Raw genomic sequence first — 15,154 nt, 5'->3', positions numbered from 1 at the left:
ACCAGCTCCCCCAAGGGAAGAAAGTCCTCAAGAGTGGGGAGAAACCGTGAATGTGATGCCTCATCTAGTTGAAGTGCCACAGGGGCGTGCATCAGACTCTGGACAAATACCTGCAAGCAGGAGTGTCCCACAGGACAAAGAGAAGATTATTAAAGAATCCATCCCCACAGTCAGGAAAAAAGGGAACCAACCATCCCAAAGGTGAAAAACCCTTGCATGACTCATTAAAGCACTGAAACAGAGTTCAGAGTGGAACCACCCACTGCCGCCGCCCCTAAGCAGCACTCCAACCTAGGGCTAATTAAATCTAACACTCCCCTTGCAGACCTCAACAAGAACAAAGAGACCCGAGGCAGTCATGAAGAAGTGCAAACTGAAAAAAACTTCCCCAAAAACCACATGTTTATTGGGATGCCAAAATGGGCTGTTTAAAGCAGCACTGCTACCAAGAAAGGACAGGCTGTAACAATTGTTGGGGTTCTGAATGAATAAGAGATGCATCTGTGTTTTCCTGTCCTTATCTTCTCTCTAGTCCGTTTTAATTAAATGCTCTATTTTAAAAATTTGCATTTCATTCCGCTGTATGGAGGTGTCATGCAGACCCCCACCTGCCAAGAATAAGGCATATTAATTTTGTCATATGAACGTTGATTTTAAACTGTTGCTGGAGTGAAGAAATGACTGGTTTGAGGATCACCAACGCTGGGCTGGAAGGATATTTGCATCCTAAGAGATGCTGCTTGTGGAGACAAAGGATAATTCCCTGCTCCAATTAACCCAAATGGATTTTGATCATCAGCCATTGAAGGTGTAAGGAAGCACATTCCAGGGACTGCTAAGATAATGCAAACCTCGCAGGAGAGACTGTTCCAAATAAGGTGCTAGTCACATGACTAACCTGCTGGGCAACCTGGGGTTTTTTGAATTGTGCCGGAAAGGATCAGAAGAGTTTTGCAACTGAATCTGGAACAAGCAAGCCTCTCTCCTGGCTGTCTCTCTCTTGCTTTCTCCCAAGCCACCGGACCCACGGAAGACAAGGAAATCTCAAGAGAAAAGACTCCTACATCGAAACAAGTTGAAGCGTGAATTGGGCCCCAACGAATAGCAGGGCTTACCAGCAACCAAAGACTCCACATTGAACTCAAAGGACAGTAAATAGCTAACAGATATTGCCTCAAACCTTTTGCCTTTATTCATTCTACTTTTTCTGTCTCTATCTGCGTGTGTGTTTATTGCGTATGCATGCCAACATTGCATATTCGTTGTCATTAACCGGATTAGAATTTAAGATTCATAATCTTCCACCTTTCTTGTTTAAATCTAAGGAAACCTGTCTGATTTCTTCGCCTTACAATTGGAGCAGTGAACAAGGAGTCACCGAGGGGAAGCTAAAAGCACAGTGTTTTAAAATTAAACCCTGGTATGGTTAAACCAGGCAAAGGCTGAGAGGGAACCCCTAGACCCCTTCTCACCTGGTCATAACAACTGTGAATACTTGGGGCTGAATTTTCCCAGCCCCATGGTGGTGGGCTTGGAGGCAGTGGTGGGGATCGTGCTGGGAATTTGGGGGAGCTGTGTTGGGGCAGCTTCCTGATGCGTTTCCCCCCCAACCCTGTGATCGTTCCCAGGGGCTGGCTGGGAATTGGATCAGCTGCCCACTTCACGGAGGCGGGTAGCCAATTACACTGGTTAAGGTCCCAATTAGGGGCACTTTTGCGGCCTCGCCGGCATTTTGCTGCTGGTGGAGCAATGTTCCCTCTGTGTGCTGAAGCTGCCAGCTCAAAGAACAAAGAAAATTACAGCACAGGAACAGGCCCTTCGGCCCTCCAAGCCTACGCCGATCCAAATCCTCTATCTAAACCTGTCGCCTATTATCTAAGGGTCTGTATCTCTTTACTTCCTGCCCATTCATGTATCTGTCTAGATACATCTTAAAAGACACTATCGTGCCCGCGTCTACCACCTCCGCTGGCAATGCGTTCCATGCACCCACCACCCTCTGCGTAAAGAACTTTCCACGCATATCCCCCCTAAACTTTTCCCCTTTCACTTTGAACTCATGTCCCCTTGTAATTGAAACCCCCACTCTGGGAAAAAGCTTCTTGCTATCCACCCTGTCTATACCTCTCATGATTTTGTACACCTCAATCAGGTCCCCCCTCAACCTCCGTCTTTCTAATGAAAATAATCCTAATCTACTCAACCTCTCTTCATAGCTAGCGCCCTCCATACCAGGCAACATCCTGATGAACCACCTCTGCACCCTCTCCAAAGCATCCACATCCTTTTGGTAATGTGGCGACCAGAACTGCACGCAGTATTCCAAATGTGGCCGAACCAAAGTCCTATATAACTGTAACATGACCTGCCAACTCTTGTACTCAATACCCCGTCCGATGAAGGAAAGCATGCCGTATGCCTTCTTGACCACTCTATTGACCTGCGTTGCCACCTTCAGGGAACAATGGACCTGAACACCCAAATCTCTCTGCACATCAGTTTTCCCCAGGACTTTTCCATTTACTGTATAGTTCATTCTTGAATTGGATCTTCCAAAATGCATCACCTCGCATTTGCCCTGATTGAACTCCATCTGCCATTTCTCTGCCCAACTCTCCAGTCTATCTATATTCTGCTGTATTCTCTGACAGTCCCCTTCACTATCTGCTACTCCACCAATCTTAGTGTCGTCTGCAAACTTGCTAATCAGACCTCCTATACTTTCCTCCAAATCATTTATGTATATCACAAACAACAGTGGTCCCAGCACGGATCCCTGTGGAACACCACTGGTCACACGTCTCCATTTTGAGAAACTCCCTTCCACTGCTACTCTCTGTCTCCTGTTGCCCAGCCAGTTCTTTATCCATCTAGCTAGTACACCTTGGACCCCATGCGCCTTCACTTTCTCCATCAGCCTACCATGAGGAACCTTATCAAACGCCTTACTGAAGTCCATGTATATGACATCGACAGCCCTTCCCTCATCAATCAACTTTGTCACTTCCTCAAAGAATTCTATTAAGTTGGTAAGACATGACCTTCCCTGCACAAAACCATGTTGCCTATCACTGATAAGCCCATTTTCTTCCAGATGGGAATAGATCCTATCCCTCAGTATCTTCTCCAGCAGCTTCCCTATCACTGACGTCAGGCTCACCGGTCTATAATTACCTGGATTATCCCTGCTACCCTTCTTAAGCAAGGGGACAACATTAGCAATTCTCCAGTCCTCCGGGACCTCACCCGTGTTTAAGGATGTTGCAAAGATATCTGTTAAGGCCCCAACTATTTCCTCTCTCGCTTCCCACAGTAACCTGGGATAGATTCCATCCGGACCTGGGGACTTGTCCACCTTAATGCCTTTTAGAATACCCAACACTTCCTCCCTCCTTATGCCGACTTGACCTAGAGTAATCAAACATCTGTCCCTAACCTCAACGTCCGTCATGTCCCTCTCCTCGGTGAATACCGATGCAAAGTACTCGTTTAGAATCTCACCCATTTTCTCTGACTCCACGCATATCTTTCCTCCTTTGTCCTTGAGTGGGCCAATCCTTTCTCTAGTTACCCTCTTGCTCCTTATATATGAATAAAAGGCTTTGGGATTTTCCTTAACCCTGTTTGCTAAAGATATTTCATGACCCCTTTTAGCCCTCTTAATTCCTCGTTTCAGATTGCGCCTACAATCCCGATATTCTTTCAAAGCTTCGTCTTTCTTCAGCCGCCTAGACCTTATGTATGCTTCCTTTTTCCTCTTAGCTAGTCTCACAATTTCACCTGTCATCCATGGTTCCCTAATCTTGCCGTTTCTACCCCTCATTTTCACAGGAACATGTCTCTCCTGCACGCTAATCAACCTCTCTTTAAAAGCCTCCCACATATCAAATGTGGATTTACCTTCAAACAGCTGCTCCCAATCTACATTCCCCAGCTCCTGCCGAATTTTGGTATAGTTGGCCTTGCCCCAATTTTGCACTCTTCCTTTAGGACCACTCTCGTCTTTGTCCATGAGTATTCTAAAACTTACGGAATTGTGATCACTATTCCCAAAGTAGTCCCCTACTGAAACTTCAACCACCTGGCCCGGCTCATTTCCCAACACCAGGTCCAGTATGGCCCCTTCCCGAGTTGGACTATTTACATACTGCTCTAGAAAACCCTCCTGGATGCTCCTTACAAATTCTGCTCCATCTAGACCTCTAACACTAAGTGAATCCCAGTCAATGTTGGGAAAATTAATATCTCCTATCACCACCACCTTGTTGCTCCTACAGCTTTCCATAATCTGTTTACATATTTGTACCTCTATCTCACGCTCGCTGTTGGGAGGCCTGTAGTACAGCCCCAACATTGTTACCGCACCCTTCCTATTTCTGAGTTCTGCCCATATTGCCTCACAGCTCGAGTCCTCCATAGTGCCTTCCTTCAGCACAGCTGTGATATCCTCTTTGACCAGTAATGCAACTCCTCCACCCCTTTTACCTCCCTCTCTATCCCGCCTGAAGCATCGGTATCCTGGGATATTTAGTTGCCAATCATGCCCTTCCCTTAACCAAGTCTCAGTAATAGTAATAACATCATACTCCCAGGTACTAATCCAAGCCCTAAGTTCATCTGCCTTACCTACTACACTTCTTGCATTAAAACAAATACACCTCAGACCACCAGTCCCTTTGCTTTCATCATCTGCTCCCTGCCTACTCTTTCCCTTAGTCACGCTGACTTCATTATGTAGTTCCTTACAGGCTTTAGTTACTACCTCCTTACTCTCCACTGACCTAATTTGGTTCCCATCCCCCTGCCACATTAGTTTAAACCCTCCCCAACAGCGTTAGCAAAAGCACCCCCAAGGACATTGGTTCCAGTCCGGCCCAGGTGTAGACCGTCCAATTTGTGATAGTCCCACCTCCCCCAGAACCGGTCCCAATGTCCCAAAAATTTGAACCCCTCCCTCCTGCACCATCTCTCAAGCCACGCATTCATCCTGACTATTCTTTCATTTCTACTCTGACTATCACGTGGCACTGGTAGCAATCCTGAGATTACTACCTCTGAGGTCCTACTTTTTAACTTGGCTCCTAACTCCCTAAATTCTGCTTGTAGGACCTCATCCCGTTTTTTACCTATATCATTGGTGCCTATGTGCACAACGACAACTGGCTGTTCACCCTCCCCCTTCAGAATGTTCTGCAGCCGATCTGAGACATCCCTGACCCGTGCACCTGGGAGGCAACATACCATTCGGGAGTCTCGTTTTCGACCACAGAACCGCTTATCTACTCCCCTTACAATCGAATCCCCTATGACTATAGCCCTTCCACTCTTTTTCCCGCCCTTCTGAACAGCAGAGCCAGCCACGGTGCCATGAACCTGGTTACTACTGCCTTCCCCTGGTGAGCCATTTCCCTCAACAGTATCCAAAACGGTATACCTGTTGTGGAGGGAGATGACCGCAGGGGACACCTGCGCTGCCTTCCTGCTCTTTCTCTGCCTTTTGGTCACCCATTCCCTTTCTCCCTCAGCAATCCTAATCTGCGGTGTGACCAATTCGCTAAACGTGCTATCCACAACCTCCTCAGCATCGCGGATGCTCCAAAGTGAGTCCATCCGCAGCTCCAGAGCCGTCATGTGGTCTAATAAGAGCTGCAGATGGACACACTTCCTGCACGTGAAGGAGTCAGGGACATCAACCATGTCCCTGAGCTCCCACATTGAGCAAGAGGAGCATGTCACGGGTCTGAGATCTCCTGCCATTTTTAATCTTAAGCTTAAACTTAGTTAAATGAAAAAGGAACGAAAAGTTTTTAAACAATCACACGATAAAATAAAAAAAAAGAGAAATAGAAAAAGCCTTACCTTATCTACACACCACCGAGTCCTTTTTTTTTGGTTAGAGGAGGAGGGCGGGCGGGAGACACTACAGGTGTAGTGTCTCGGGTTCAGAAACGGCCCAAATATATAGGGTTTTACTTACCCAGCAGCCCCCTGGTCTCCGCCGAAAACAAAAGGAAATTAAGTTTATTTTAACTGACCTTCCCAGCTGCTCACTCGCTCGCACTCTCTGCTCCCGAAAAAGCTGCTGCAATGAAAGGCAAGTTCTTTTAAACGGCCCAAATATATAGGGTTTTACTTACCCAGCAGCCCCCTGGTCTCTGCCGAAAACAAAAGGAAATTAAGTTTATTTTAACTGACCTTCCCAGCTGCTCACTCGCTCGCACTCTCTGCTCCCGAAAAAGCTGCTGCAATGAAAGGCAAGTTCTTTTAAACGGCCCAAATATATAGCTCAATGGAGGTGATCTTCCTGCGGTAGGCCCGATGGTTATTGGAGCTGGAGGCTTCCCCCCATTGACGGGGCCATGAGCATGAAAGACTGCAATCTTGGTCGAGCCCAATTCAGTGGAGCAGTTTCCCCTCCATCCCAATGGACCTGCTGGCCTAAGTCTTGCTTTTCACTGTTCCATGTTGAGGCACCCTTGTGGTCACCGACCTGCCTCAGCAGCACCCACCTCTCCTGGTAGGGCTGCCAAGGCTCCAGAGCTGCCAACTCTCTGATTGGACGGTGAGCTCAGAGGTGGCCAGTTAGGAGGCCGCCTCTCTGCAGATTGCTGAGCTGGTCTCACTCCTGGCAATGCGAGCTCGGGTCTCTCATATAGTCGCAATGTCGGGATCCTGAAACTTGTGGGAAAATACAGCCCTTGGTTTTAGATCTTTGTGGAGTCAGTGTAGGAAACAATTTAAGTCTAATGGGTTTGAGTGGGAATGTAGTGTGAGTTGCTATTTATTTTGTTAAAGCTTTCTCTCCAGATTGTATCTCTCATCCTGCGGCAATTCGGTCATAGCTTTTTTGGTAAAATAGCAGTGATAACAATTTGAAGCTTTGATCCAGCAAAGGAAAATAATCCTTGAGACCAAATCCGCTTCCTTTTAAAGCATAGTTATGTAAAGGTTTTTTAACTTGTTTCGAGCCCACTCCCAGTGTATGTTGTCCCTGCTGTGTATGAAACCTAAAGGAGACTTCAGTGTGTTTGAAGATTAGATGTTCAAAGGGTCTCCTGCCCTGTCCTCTGCAATTTTCTTCCCTCCTTTCCTGAAGAAACTTATTCTGGCTGTGATCCAGTTATTTTGGGTCAGGTGCCTATTCTTTACATGGGTTTAGACAGTAGATGGATCCTGACTTGCACCAAGTCCCGTTCACCCATCGCCCCTGACCTACATTGGCACCCAGTCTGGTAATGTCTCGATTTTAAAATTATCATCTTTGTGTTCAAATCCCTCCATAACCTGATCCTTCTCTATCTCTATAATCTCCTCCAGCCCCTACCACACTCTGAGAGTTCTGTGTTTCTCCAATTCTGGCTCCTTATGCATCTCCATGCCACCAACTTCCCCACTTTGCCCCACTGTTGACAATCATGGCTGGGCCCTAAGCTCTGGAAACCCCTCCCTAAACCTCTCTGCCTCTCTACTCTCTCTTCTCCTTTAAGGCGCTCCTTAAAACCTGCAATTTACCTATCATAATATCTCCCTATTTGGCTCAGTGTCTGTGCTGTCTGATGAAACACCTTGTTTTTTTTATTACATTAAGGCACTTTAGAAATGCAGGTTGTTGTTAAAGTATCCAATAATAGAATGTGCTGGGGGGAGTCAGTGGTCAAACTATGGACTGTGGGGGAAATGGGCTGGATAGTCTTTTGTCTCTGTGAATGTCTTACTTTTGTGCCATGGAAGCTAACCCTAACAAAGGTGCGAACCTCGAGGAGCAGATGGGTAACATAGTTGCTTTGATCTTGTATTGGTGATGGATGGGATAGTTGGTGCTGAATTCTTTTTAAGTTCTGGAACTGAAGACTGTGAAGTAAATCTTTTCTTCCTGTTTGTTTCAGGCCCTCCCTACATCACTACATTTGCTGGTGAGACTGCTCATTGTCCTGGTTGCGGGAAGGTAGTGTACTTCGGTGAGGAGAATTCTTTTTTAACTGATGATTTAGAAGTGGTAATTGTGTCTTGGAACACAATTCTTTATAGCTGTATGGAATATGCTGGTGCTCATAGCTTTTATCACACCAGTATTCCTCCTGCTCTTGGAAACAATATATTTGCGGTACCTGCCAATCTTTGATTCCAATCCACCTGCGCTAGACCCCTTTTCAACTCGCTGAAATTGATTAACACTCCTCCAGTTGAATATTTTCACCTTTGATAGTTCCATATCTCTTTCCAAAACAACTGTAAACCTGATGATATTATGATCAGTGTACTGAAAAATGCTCTCCTAATGAAATATGCTTCACTTGCCCCATTTCATTCCACAGAACTAGATCCAGCACAGCTTTCATCCTCACTGGGCTGGAAACAGATTAATTTTGAAAGTTCTTGTGCACACTTCAGGAATTCCTCCCTCTCTTTGCTCTTTACACTATTACTATCCCAGTCTAAATTAGAATAATTAAAGTCCCCCATTACAACTACATTATAGTTTTTACATTTTATGCAATTTACCTCCAAATTTGCTCCTCTGTTACCTTTCCACTATTCAGTTGTCTGTAGTATATACTCAGCAGCATAATAGTTCCTCTATTGTTCGTTTTTTATTTTATTTATTCATTCACAGGATGTGAGCATTGCTGGCAAGACCAGCATTTATTGCCCATTCCTAATTGCCCTTGAGAAGGTGGTGGCGAGCTGCCTTCTTGAACCGCTGCAGTCCTTGGGGTGTGTTAGGGAGCGAGTTCCAGGATTTTGATACAGTGACAGTGAAGGAACAGCGATATAGTTCCAAGTCAGGATGGTGTGTAGCTTATAGGGGAACCTACAGGTGGTATTTCCATGACATTGCTGCTGTGGTCCTTCTTGGTGGTAGAGGTTACAGGGCAGGGTGATATTGTTGAAGTAACCTTGCTGAGTTGGTGCAGTAGATCCTGTAGATAGTACACACTGAGGCCACAGTGCCCGACAAGGGAGGGCGTAGATAATGAATCCAGTAGCGGGGAACCGATTGAGTGAACAGCTCTATTCTGGATGGGTATTATTGTTGACAAACTAGTTGGCAGATTTGGCAGGCTGAACCTGCTCCTGTCACCACCCTGCAACCACCCACCCCCACACCCCACCCCACAACACACATACAGACCAGGGCTTGAACCTGTGGCCTTCCTAGCCAGTATTATTGAGCAGTGCAATACTGATCCATTGGGGTAGCAGAATTTGAACTGTTTCTAGTAGACTTTAAAAATTGAAAATCTATCAGGAAATGTGCTGGAGTAGATCTTTCCTGTAGATGGTTCGAGTTCGAGACAGCTAAGGAGACACCTGCTAATGTCAAATACAGCTCATTTCAGGTGGAATCTATCTTGCCCTAACTTTTTGTTTCTACTCTGCTTAAGTATGTGCATCAATCTGAGTAGAACACACTGCAGATTCCAGTGAGGGCAGGTATGCGCCAAGAAAAATCAACTGTCAGGCATGCCTTCTATTGGTCTAGCAATACACCATCGCCCTCCCACTGTGGACCAGCCTCTTTATGTGGATGTGTGCTTGCTGATAATTGCTGTAGCTGCGTATCTGTATGCTCTGGGATTTGGCTCGAAGCTGGAAGCTGGGAGCTGTTACTGCCTGGAATGTGCTTCCTGCTCATGTATATAAACACCAAGAGCCTGTGCTCAGAATCAGATTCTAAAAATAAATCCTTTAAAACTTCCACTCCTTGATCTGATGTTAACTCTGTAATTCCATCTATGATTCACAGTATGAGCTTTCAGGTAGTATCTGGGCTACAATCAATGTTTGTAAAGTGTCCCAGACCCCAGGGAAGAGCCCCCAGATAGTCGGAGCTGTCAGTTAGTATCTCGGCTACAATCAGCGTTTGTAATGTGTCCCAGACCCCAGGGAACAGATCCTGGACAGTCTGAGCTTTCAGTTAGTATCAGGGCTACAGACAGTGTTTGTAATGTGTCCCAGACCCCAGGGAACAGCCACTCAACAGTCTGAGCTTTCAGTATCTGTCAGTGTTTGACAATCCTGGATGAAGTGACCAAGATGTCACATTCTGTTTGGTGACGCCAGGAAATACATTTTTTTTAATATTCGTTCATGGGATGTGAGTATCGCTGGCATGGTCAGCATTTATTGCCTATCCTTAATTGCGCTTGAGAAGGTGGTTGTGAGCCACTTACTTTAACCGCTACAGTTTGTAGTGTAGGTACACCCAGGGATAGGCACTGACATGTTGCACCACGGACATTTGACAAAATTATTGACATGGGGCAATTAAGCTGTATATAAAGTGTATAGCCCACCTAATGCCATCAAAACACAATCCGATTTAAAATACATTTCTCCCTATAAATGAAGTAGCTAAGCATCCAAACATCAATGGACAGCAGCAAAACTGTATTAGCTAGCTAGCTAGCAAACAAAATAGTATGCAATGCCAATGTGAATTACTTTTGTTGACACCATGTCACAGGGTCGTAGATGGACCTTATCGGATGATCTCTATGGATTCGCACTGTGTCAGGAGTGCAAATTCATCCAATCAACCATGAAACTCAAGGAGAGGATTGTTATTAGGTCATTGAGGTGAGGCAGTAAAAAATCAGCAATAGGAAGACGGACCATTTCTCACACTGCTATTGTCACAAGATAACTTAACTTGACATGGTCTCTGTTTGTGCAACTTCTTCACCTGCTTGTCATATGTGTCTGAAGACAGGGCAGCCAAGAAAAGGGCAGTGATCTCCAAATCTGGAGAATTTTATAGGGTGAAGTAGATAGTACTTCAGAAGAGTCATGTAAAACAGAAAAGCAGAGTGGGACAGGAAGGTACAGAGAGATTAACGGTAGGTAACCAAGACTGGTTTATTCATCTTGACAGGCTGTTAGATCAGGTCATGCATTCTAAAATACAGAAACAACAGAATCTCTCATGGACAAAATGTTATTTGCTCACCAAAGCTAATGACAAAATTGGATAAACATAATTATAAAGAGTGCCCTTCAGTTCCTCCAATATAGCGATTCTCTTACATTCACTTATGTTGATATCTCAGTCCATCACTGTCGATTCTGATTCAGCTCTGACAAGATAATTATTAATAAAATGTTTTTCTGTAAAATGTTGAGCGGTTGTTACTGCATGTATTATTCAGTTACAAAATGTTTAGTCACTATCTGTAAGATTGTAGTCCAGACGAACCAATTTATCTCCAAGCTAAATCAATTACCTGTTAGCAAATGTGCACTTTTAATGTAATTATGTGATACAGACAACTTTCAAATGAGACTGGCCACTCAGGTTATCTGCCCTCAAACTGGATAGTAAATGATGCACATTGCAGTTACTGATCTTTGACATACATGTATAACTTGCCCTTTAATCCAATTCGCAGCAAAAAAAAATCAGTTAACAACTGTTTCTAACATGGTCATTGAAACATAGGCCGGGAATTGTACGCCGCACCAGCGGGTCGGATGGTGGCATAGGGGTGGCGTAAAATTGAGGGGCAGGTTCCGGGAGGCCTAACCGCCCCGATTCCGCCTCCGACCAAGTTTACGGAGGTCCGGTGGGGGTGCAGGGGGGTGAGAAGCGGACCGCCCACCCGAGGCCAATTAAGACCCTTAACGGCCACTTAAGGGCCCTCGCCCGCCTCCACGGGTATTTTACCCATGGCAGGCGGGTGTGCTGGGGACGTGAAAGGCTGCCCAGCTATAGCTGCCGGTCTTTTCGCACCCCGGGGGGATGGGGGAGCCTGGCAATCGGACACAGGGTGCCCGATTGAGGGCCGCCCCCGCCTCCCAACCCAACCCTGGGATCCAAGACGCCACCCCCCCAAACAACCACCCTAGCCTCACCAGGGCACGACTGATTCCCCTGGTGAGGCTGCCCGAACTTACCTTCTGTCCCAGTTCCATTGCGTCCTCCTTGGTCAGCTGGGCTGCAGTCTCAGCAGTGGCCACCGCTCCCGGTGGCGCTGCTGAGATTAAGAGCTGCCAGCCCGCTGATTGGCTGGCTGGCAGCTCACTGAGGCGGGACCTCCTCCCTCAAGAGAATGGAATTCCCGCCTCGGGCCAATTAAAGCCTGGGGATCCGTAAAATATAGAACGGATCCCCAGACTAGGCGGGAGCGGGATCGGCACTGACATTTACGTCGGAGTCCGGCTCCCGTCCGCCCAGCGTAAAATTACTACCATAATAAATTTTTACTCTGTCTTCCATAACAGTTTTTAAAACTGCAAATGCAGCATAGATTTTGTTAAGGAATCGTTGACAGTTCATCATATATTAAGGTTTATTAAAGCTATCAGTTACATTCTATTTACTAACTATTGTATATGGGTCATTGGAATCCTGTTAGTGCCAATATCACTCAACCCATTGCACTGTACTGTATTCATGCTGACCTCTGGAGATTCCTTGGATTTTCTTGCCTGGTTTCCCCTCAATACAGGTTCTGGAACAATGGGATTCCAAACAGATAGCAGCGGAATTGTGACATTTATATAGAAGTAAAAGTCCAGCAACTTTCAACATGTCACTGAGCTTGTGTCCCAGGTGAAAGTAATCCATGTCAGAGCACAGAAATCGAGACATTCCCTAAGTGACTTGTGCCATTTGAAATGAGTTCACTTAAGGCTAAAGGCTTGAAGCAGGGGTGTCCAACCCTTTCACTTGGGGGGGGCCACATTACAATTTTGTTTTACATAGGGGGCCAGTGAGAGAGTTTCAGGAAGATAAAGGCATTAAAAATTTATCTTACTATTAATCAAAACAACAAATGTATTGACTTACTTTCTCATCACTATGTTGGACACTGATTTAGTGAGATACCTGGCATTTCTTTGCTTACACATGTAGTCAATGTTTGCTTGTGCACTGGTAGCGATGCGGAGTATTCCGGATAGGTGTCTATCTGTTAGGACTGATCTTGATCACTCTCGCTCCCTCCTTTCTCTCTCTGTCTGTGTGTGTGTGTCTCTCTCTCCTCCCTCTCTGTGTCCCCCTCTCTGTGTGCCCCTCTCTGTGGTTATCCCCCTATCTGTCATTTCCCCCCTCCCTGTGTCATCTCCCCCTCTCTGCGTTGTCCCCATCTCTCTTTCTGTTCCCTCTCTCTCTGTCCCCCCTCCCTCTCTCTGATCCCTTCTCTCTCTGTCTCTGTTCCCCTCTCCCCTCTCTCTCAGTAGCCCTCTCTCTTTCTCTCTGCCCCCAGATTCTCTCTCTCTGCCCCCCTCGCTCTCTCTCCCCTGCTCTCTCTGCCTCCTCTCTCTGTCTCCCTTCTCTGTCTGTCTCTCCCTCTCTCTGTCTCCCCTCTCTCTCTGTCCCTCCTCCCTCTCTGTCTCCCCTCTCTCTGTCCTCCTCTCTCTCTGTCCCCTTCTCTCTCTCTGACCCCCTCTTTTTCTCTCTCTGTCCCCTCTCTCTTTCACTGTTCCCCTCCCTCTCTCTCTCTCTCTCCCTCTATCTGTGACCCCTCTCTTTCTGTTCCTCCTTTTCCCTCTCTCTCTGACCTCCCTCTTTTAAAATAAATTGGAACCGGCTGGAAAACCATGAACTTGTCCGAAGTTCAGAAGCACAGTCTCTGCTTGAAGCACCTGACAGCTGTGAAACTGATGGCTGCAATTTTTTTTAAAGTTGGACTCGTCTGGAAGAAGCCAATGGGAACTTTCTCATCCCTGAAATTACTAGTCACAGACCTCAAAATCTTTTACCACAGGCACTGGTGTCCGTGTATGGACATGTTGCCGACTCCTGGGTACATCCACTGTGCTGTTAGGGACTGAGTTCCACATTTTTGACCCAGTGACAGTGAAGGAATGGTGATCTAGTTCCAATCAGTATTGTGTGTGACTTGGAGGGGAATTTGCAGGTTGTGGTGTTCCCATGTGTCTGACGCCCTTGTTCTTCTCGGAAGTAAAAGTTGTAAGTTTGGAAGGTGCTGTTTGAAGGAGGTGTGGCAAATTGCTGCAGTGCATCTTGTAGGACAGGGTTGACCAACAGAAAGCCCCCGGGCAAGAATGCAGCCCGCCAAAGGTTTCCATCCGGCCCGCGGATGCAAACTGTACCCGGGGCTGTTCCTCATCCTCCCCAGAGCTCCGTGACTGGAGATGGGAAATTTCCCATTGTCTTCTTCTTGCGGCGGGCCTTTTTAAAAACATCGCGCTGGTGGAGGCTTTTTATACGTATATAAAGAGCAAGAGGGTAACTAGGGAAAGGGTTGGCCCACTCAAGGACCGAGAAGGGAATCTATGTGTGGAGCCAGAGGAAATGGGCGAGGTACTAAATGAGTACTTTGCATCAGTATTCACCAAAGAGAAGGACTTGGTGGATGATGAGTCCAGGGAAGGGACTGTAGATAGTCTCAGTCATCTCATTATCAAAAAGGAGGTGGTGTTGGGTGTCTTGCAAAGCATTAAGGTAGATAACTCCCCAGGGCCTGATGGGATCTACCCCAGAATACTGAGGGAGGCAAGGGAAGAAATTGCTGGGGCCTTGACAGAAATCTTTGCATCCTCATTGGCTACAGGTGAGTCCCAGAGGACTGGAGAATAGCCAATGTTGTTCCTTTGTTTAAGAAGGGTAGCAAGGATAATCCAAGAAATTATAGGCCGGTGAGCCTTACGTCAGTGGTAGGGAAATTATTGGAGACGATTCTTCGGGACAGGATTTACTCCCATTTGGAAACAAACAAACTTATTAGTGAGAGGCAGCATGGTTTTGTGAAGGGGAGGTCGTGTCTCACTAATTTGATTGAGTTTTTTGAGGAAGTGACAAAGATGATTGATGAAGGAAGGGCAGTGGATGTTATCTATATGGACTTCAGTAAAGCCTTTGACAGGGTCCCTAATGGCAGACTGGTACAAAAGGTGAAGGGATCAGAGGTGAGCTGACAAGATGGATACAGAACTGGCTCAGTCATAGAAGACAGAGGGTAGCAGTGGAAGGGTGCTTTTCTGAATGGAGGTATGTGACTAGTGGTGTTCCGTAGGGATCAGTGCTGGGACCTTTGCTCTTTGTAGTATATATAAATGATTTGGAGGAAAATGTAGCTGGTCTGATTAGTAAGTTTGCGGACGAAACAAAGGTTGGTGGAGTTGCGGATAGTGATGAGGATTGTCAGAGGATACAGCAGGATATAGATCAGTTGGAGACTTGGGCGGA

General features: G+C 46.3%; 1 protein-coding gene across 4 annotated transcripts in view; it reads left to right on the top strand.

Moving 5' to 3' along the window:
* LOC137359608 (cysteine-rich protein 3-like) overlaps window positions 1–15,154 on the top strand; it is a 232,609-nt gene that overhangs the window by 149,219 nt on the left and 68,236 nt on the right. For all 4 annotated transcript variants that reach the window (XM_068025437.1, XM_068025439.1, XM_068025441.1 and 1 more), the window contains one exon: window positions 7,887–7,958. In XM_068025437.1, the coding sequence (XP_067881538.1) occupies window positions 7,887–7,958 (72 nt within the window). The remainder of the gene's footprint in view (window positions 1–7,886; window positions 7,959–15,154) is intronic.

The sequence above is a fragment of the Heterodontus francisci genome, unplaced genomic scaffold (genome assembly GCF_036365525.1).
Source record: "Heterodontus francisci isolate sHetFra1 unplaced genomic scaffold, sHetFra1.hap1 HAP1_SCAFFOLD_461, whole genome shotgun sequence".
NCBI lineage: Eukaryota > Metazoa > Chordata > Chondrichthyes > Heterodontiformes > Heterodontidae > Heterodontus > Heterodontus francisci.
The sequence above is the reverse complement of the archived record's forward strand: the minus strand, read 5'-3'. Positions and strand labels throughout refer to the sequence as shown.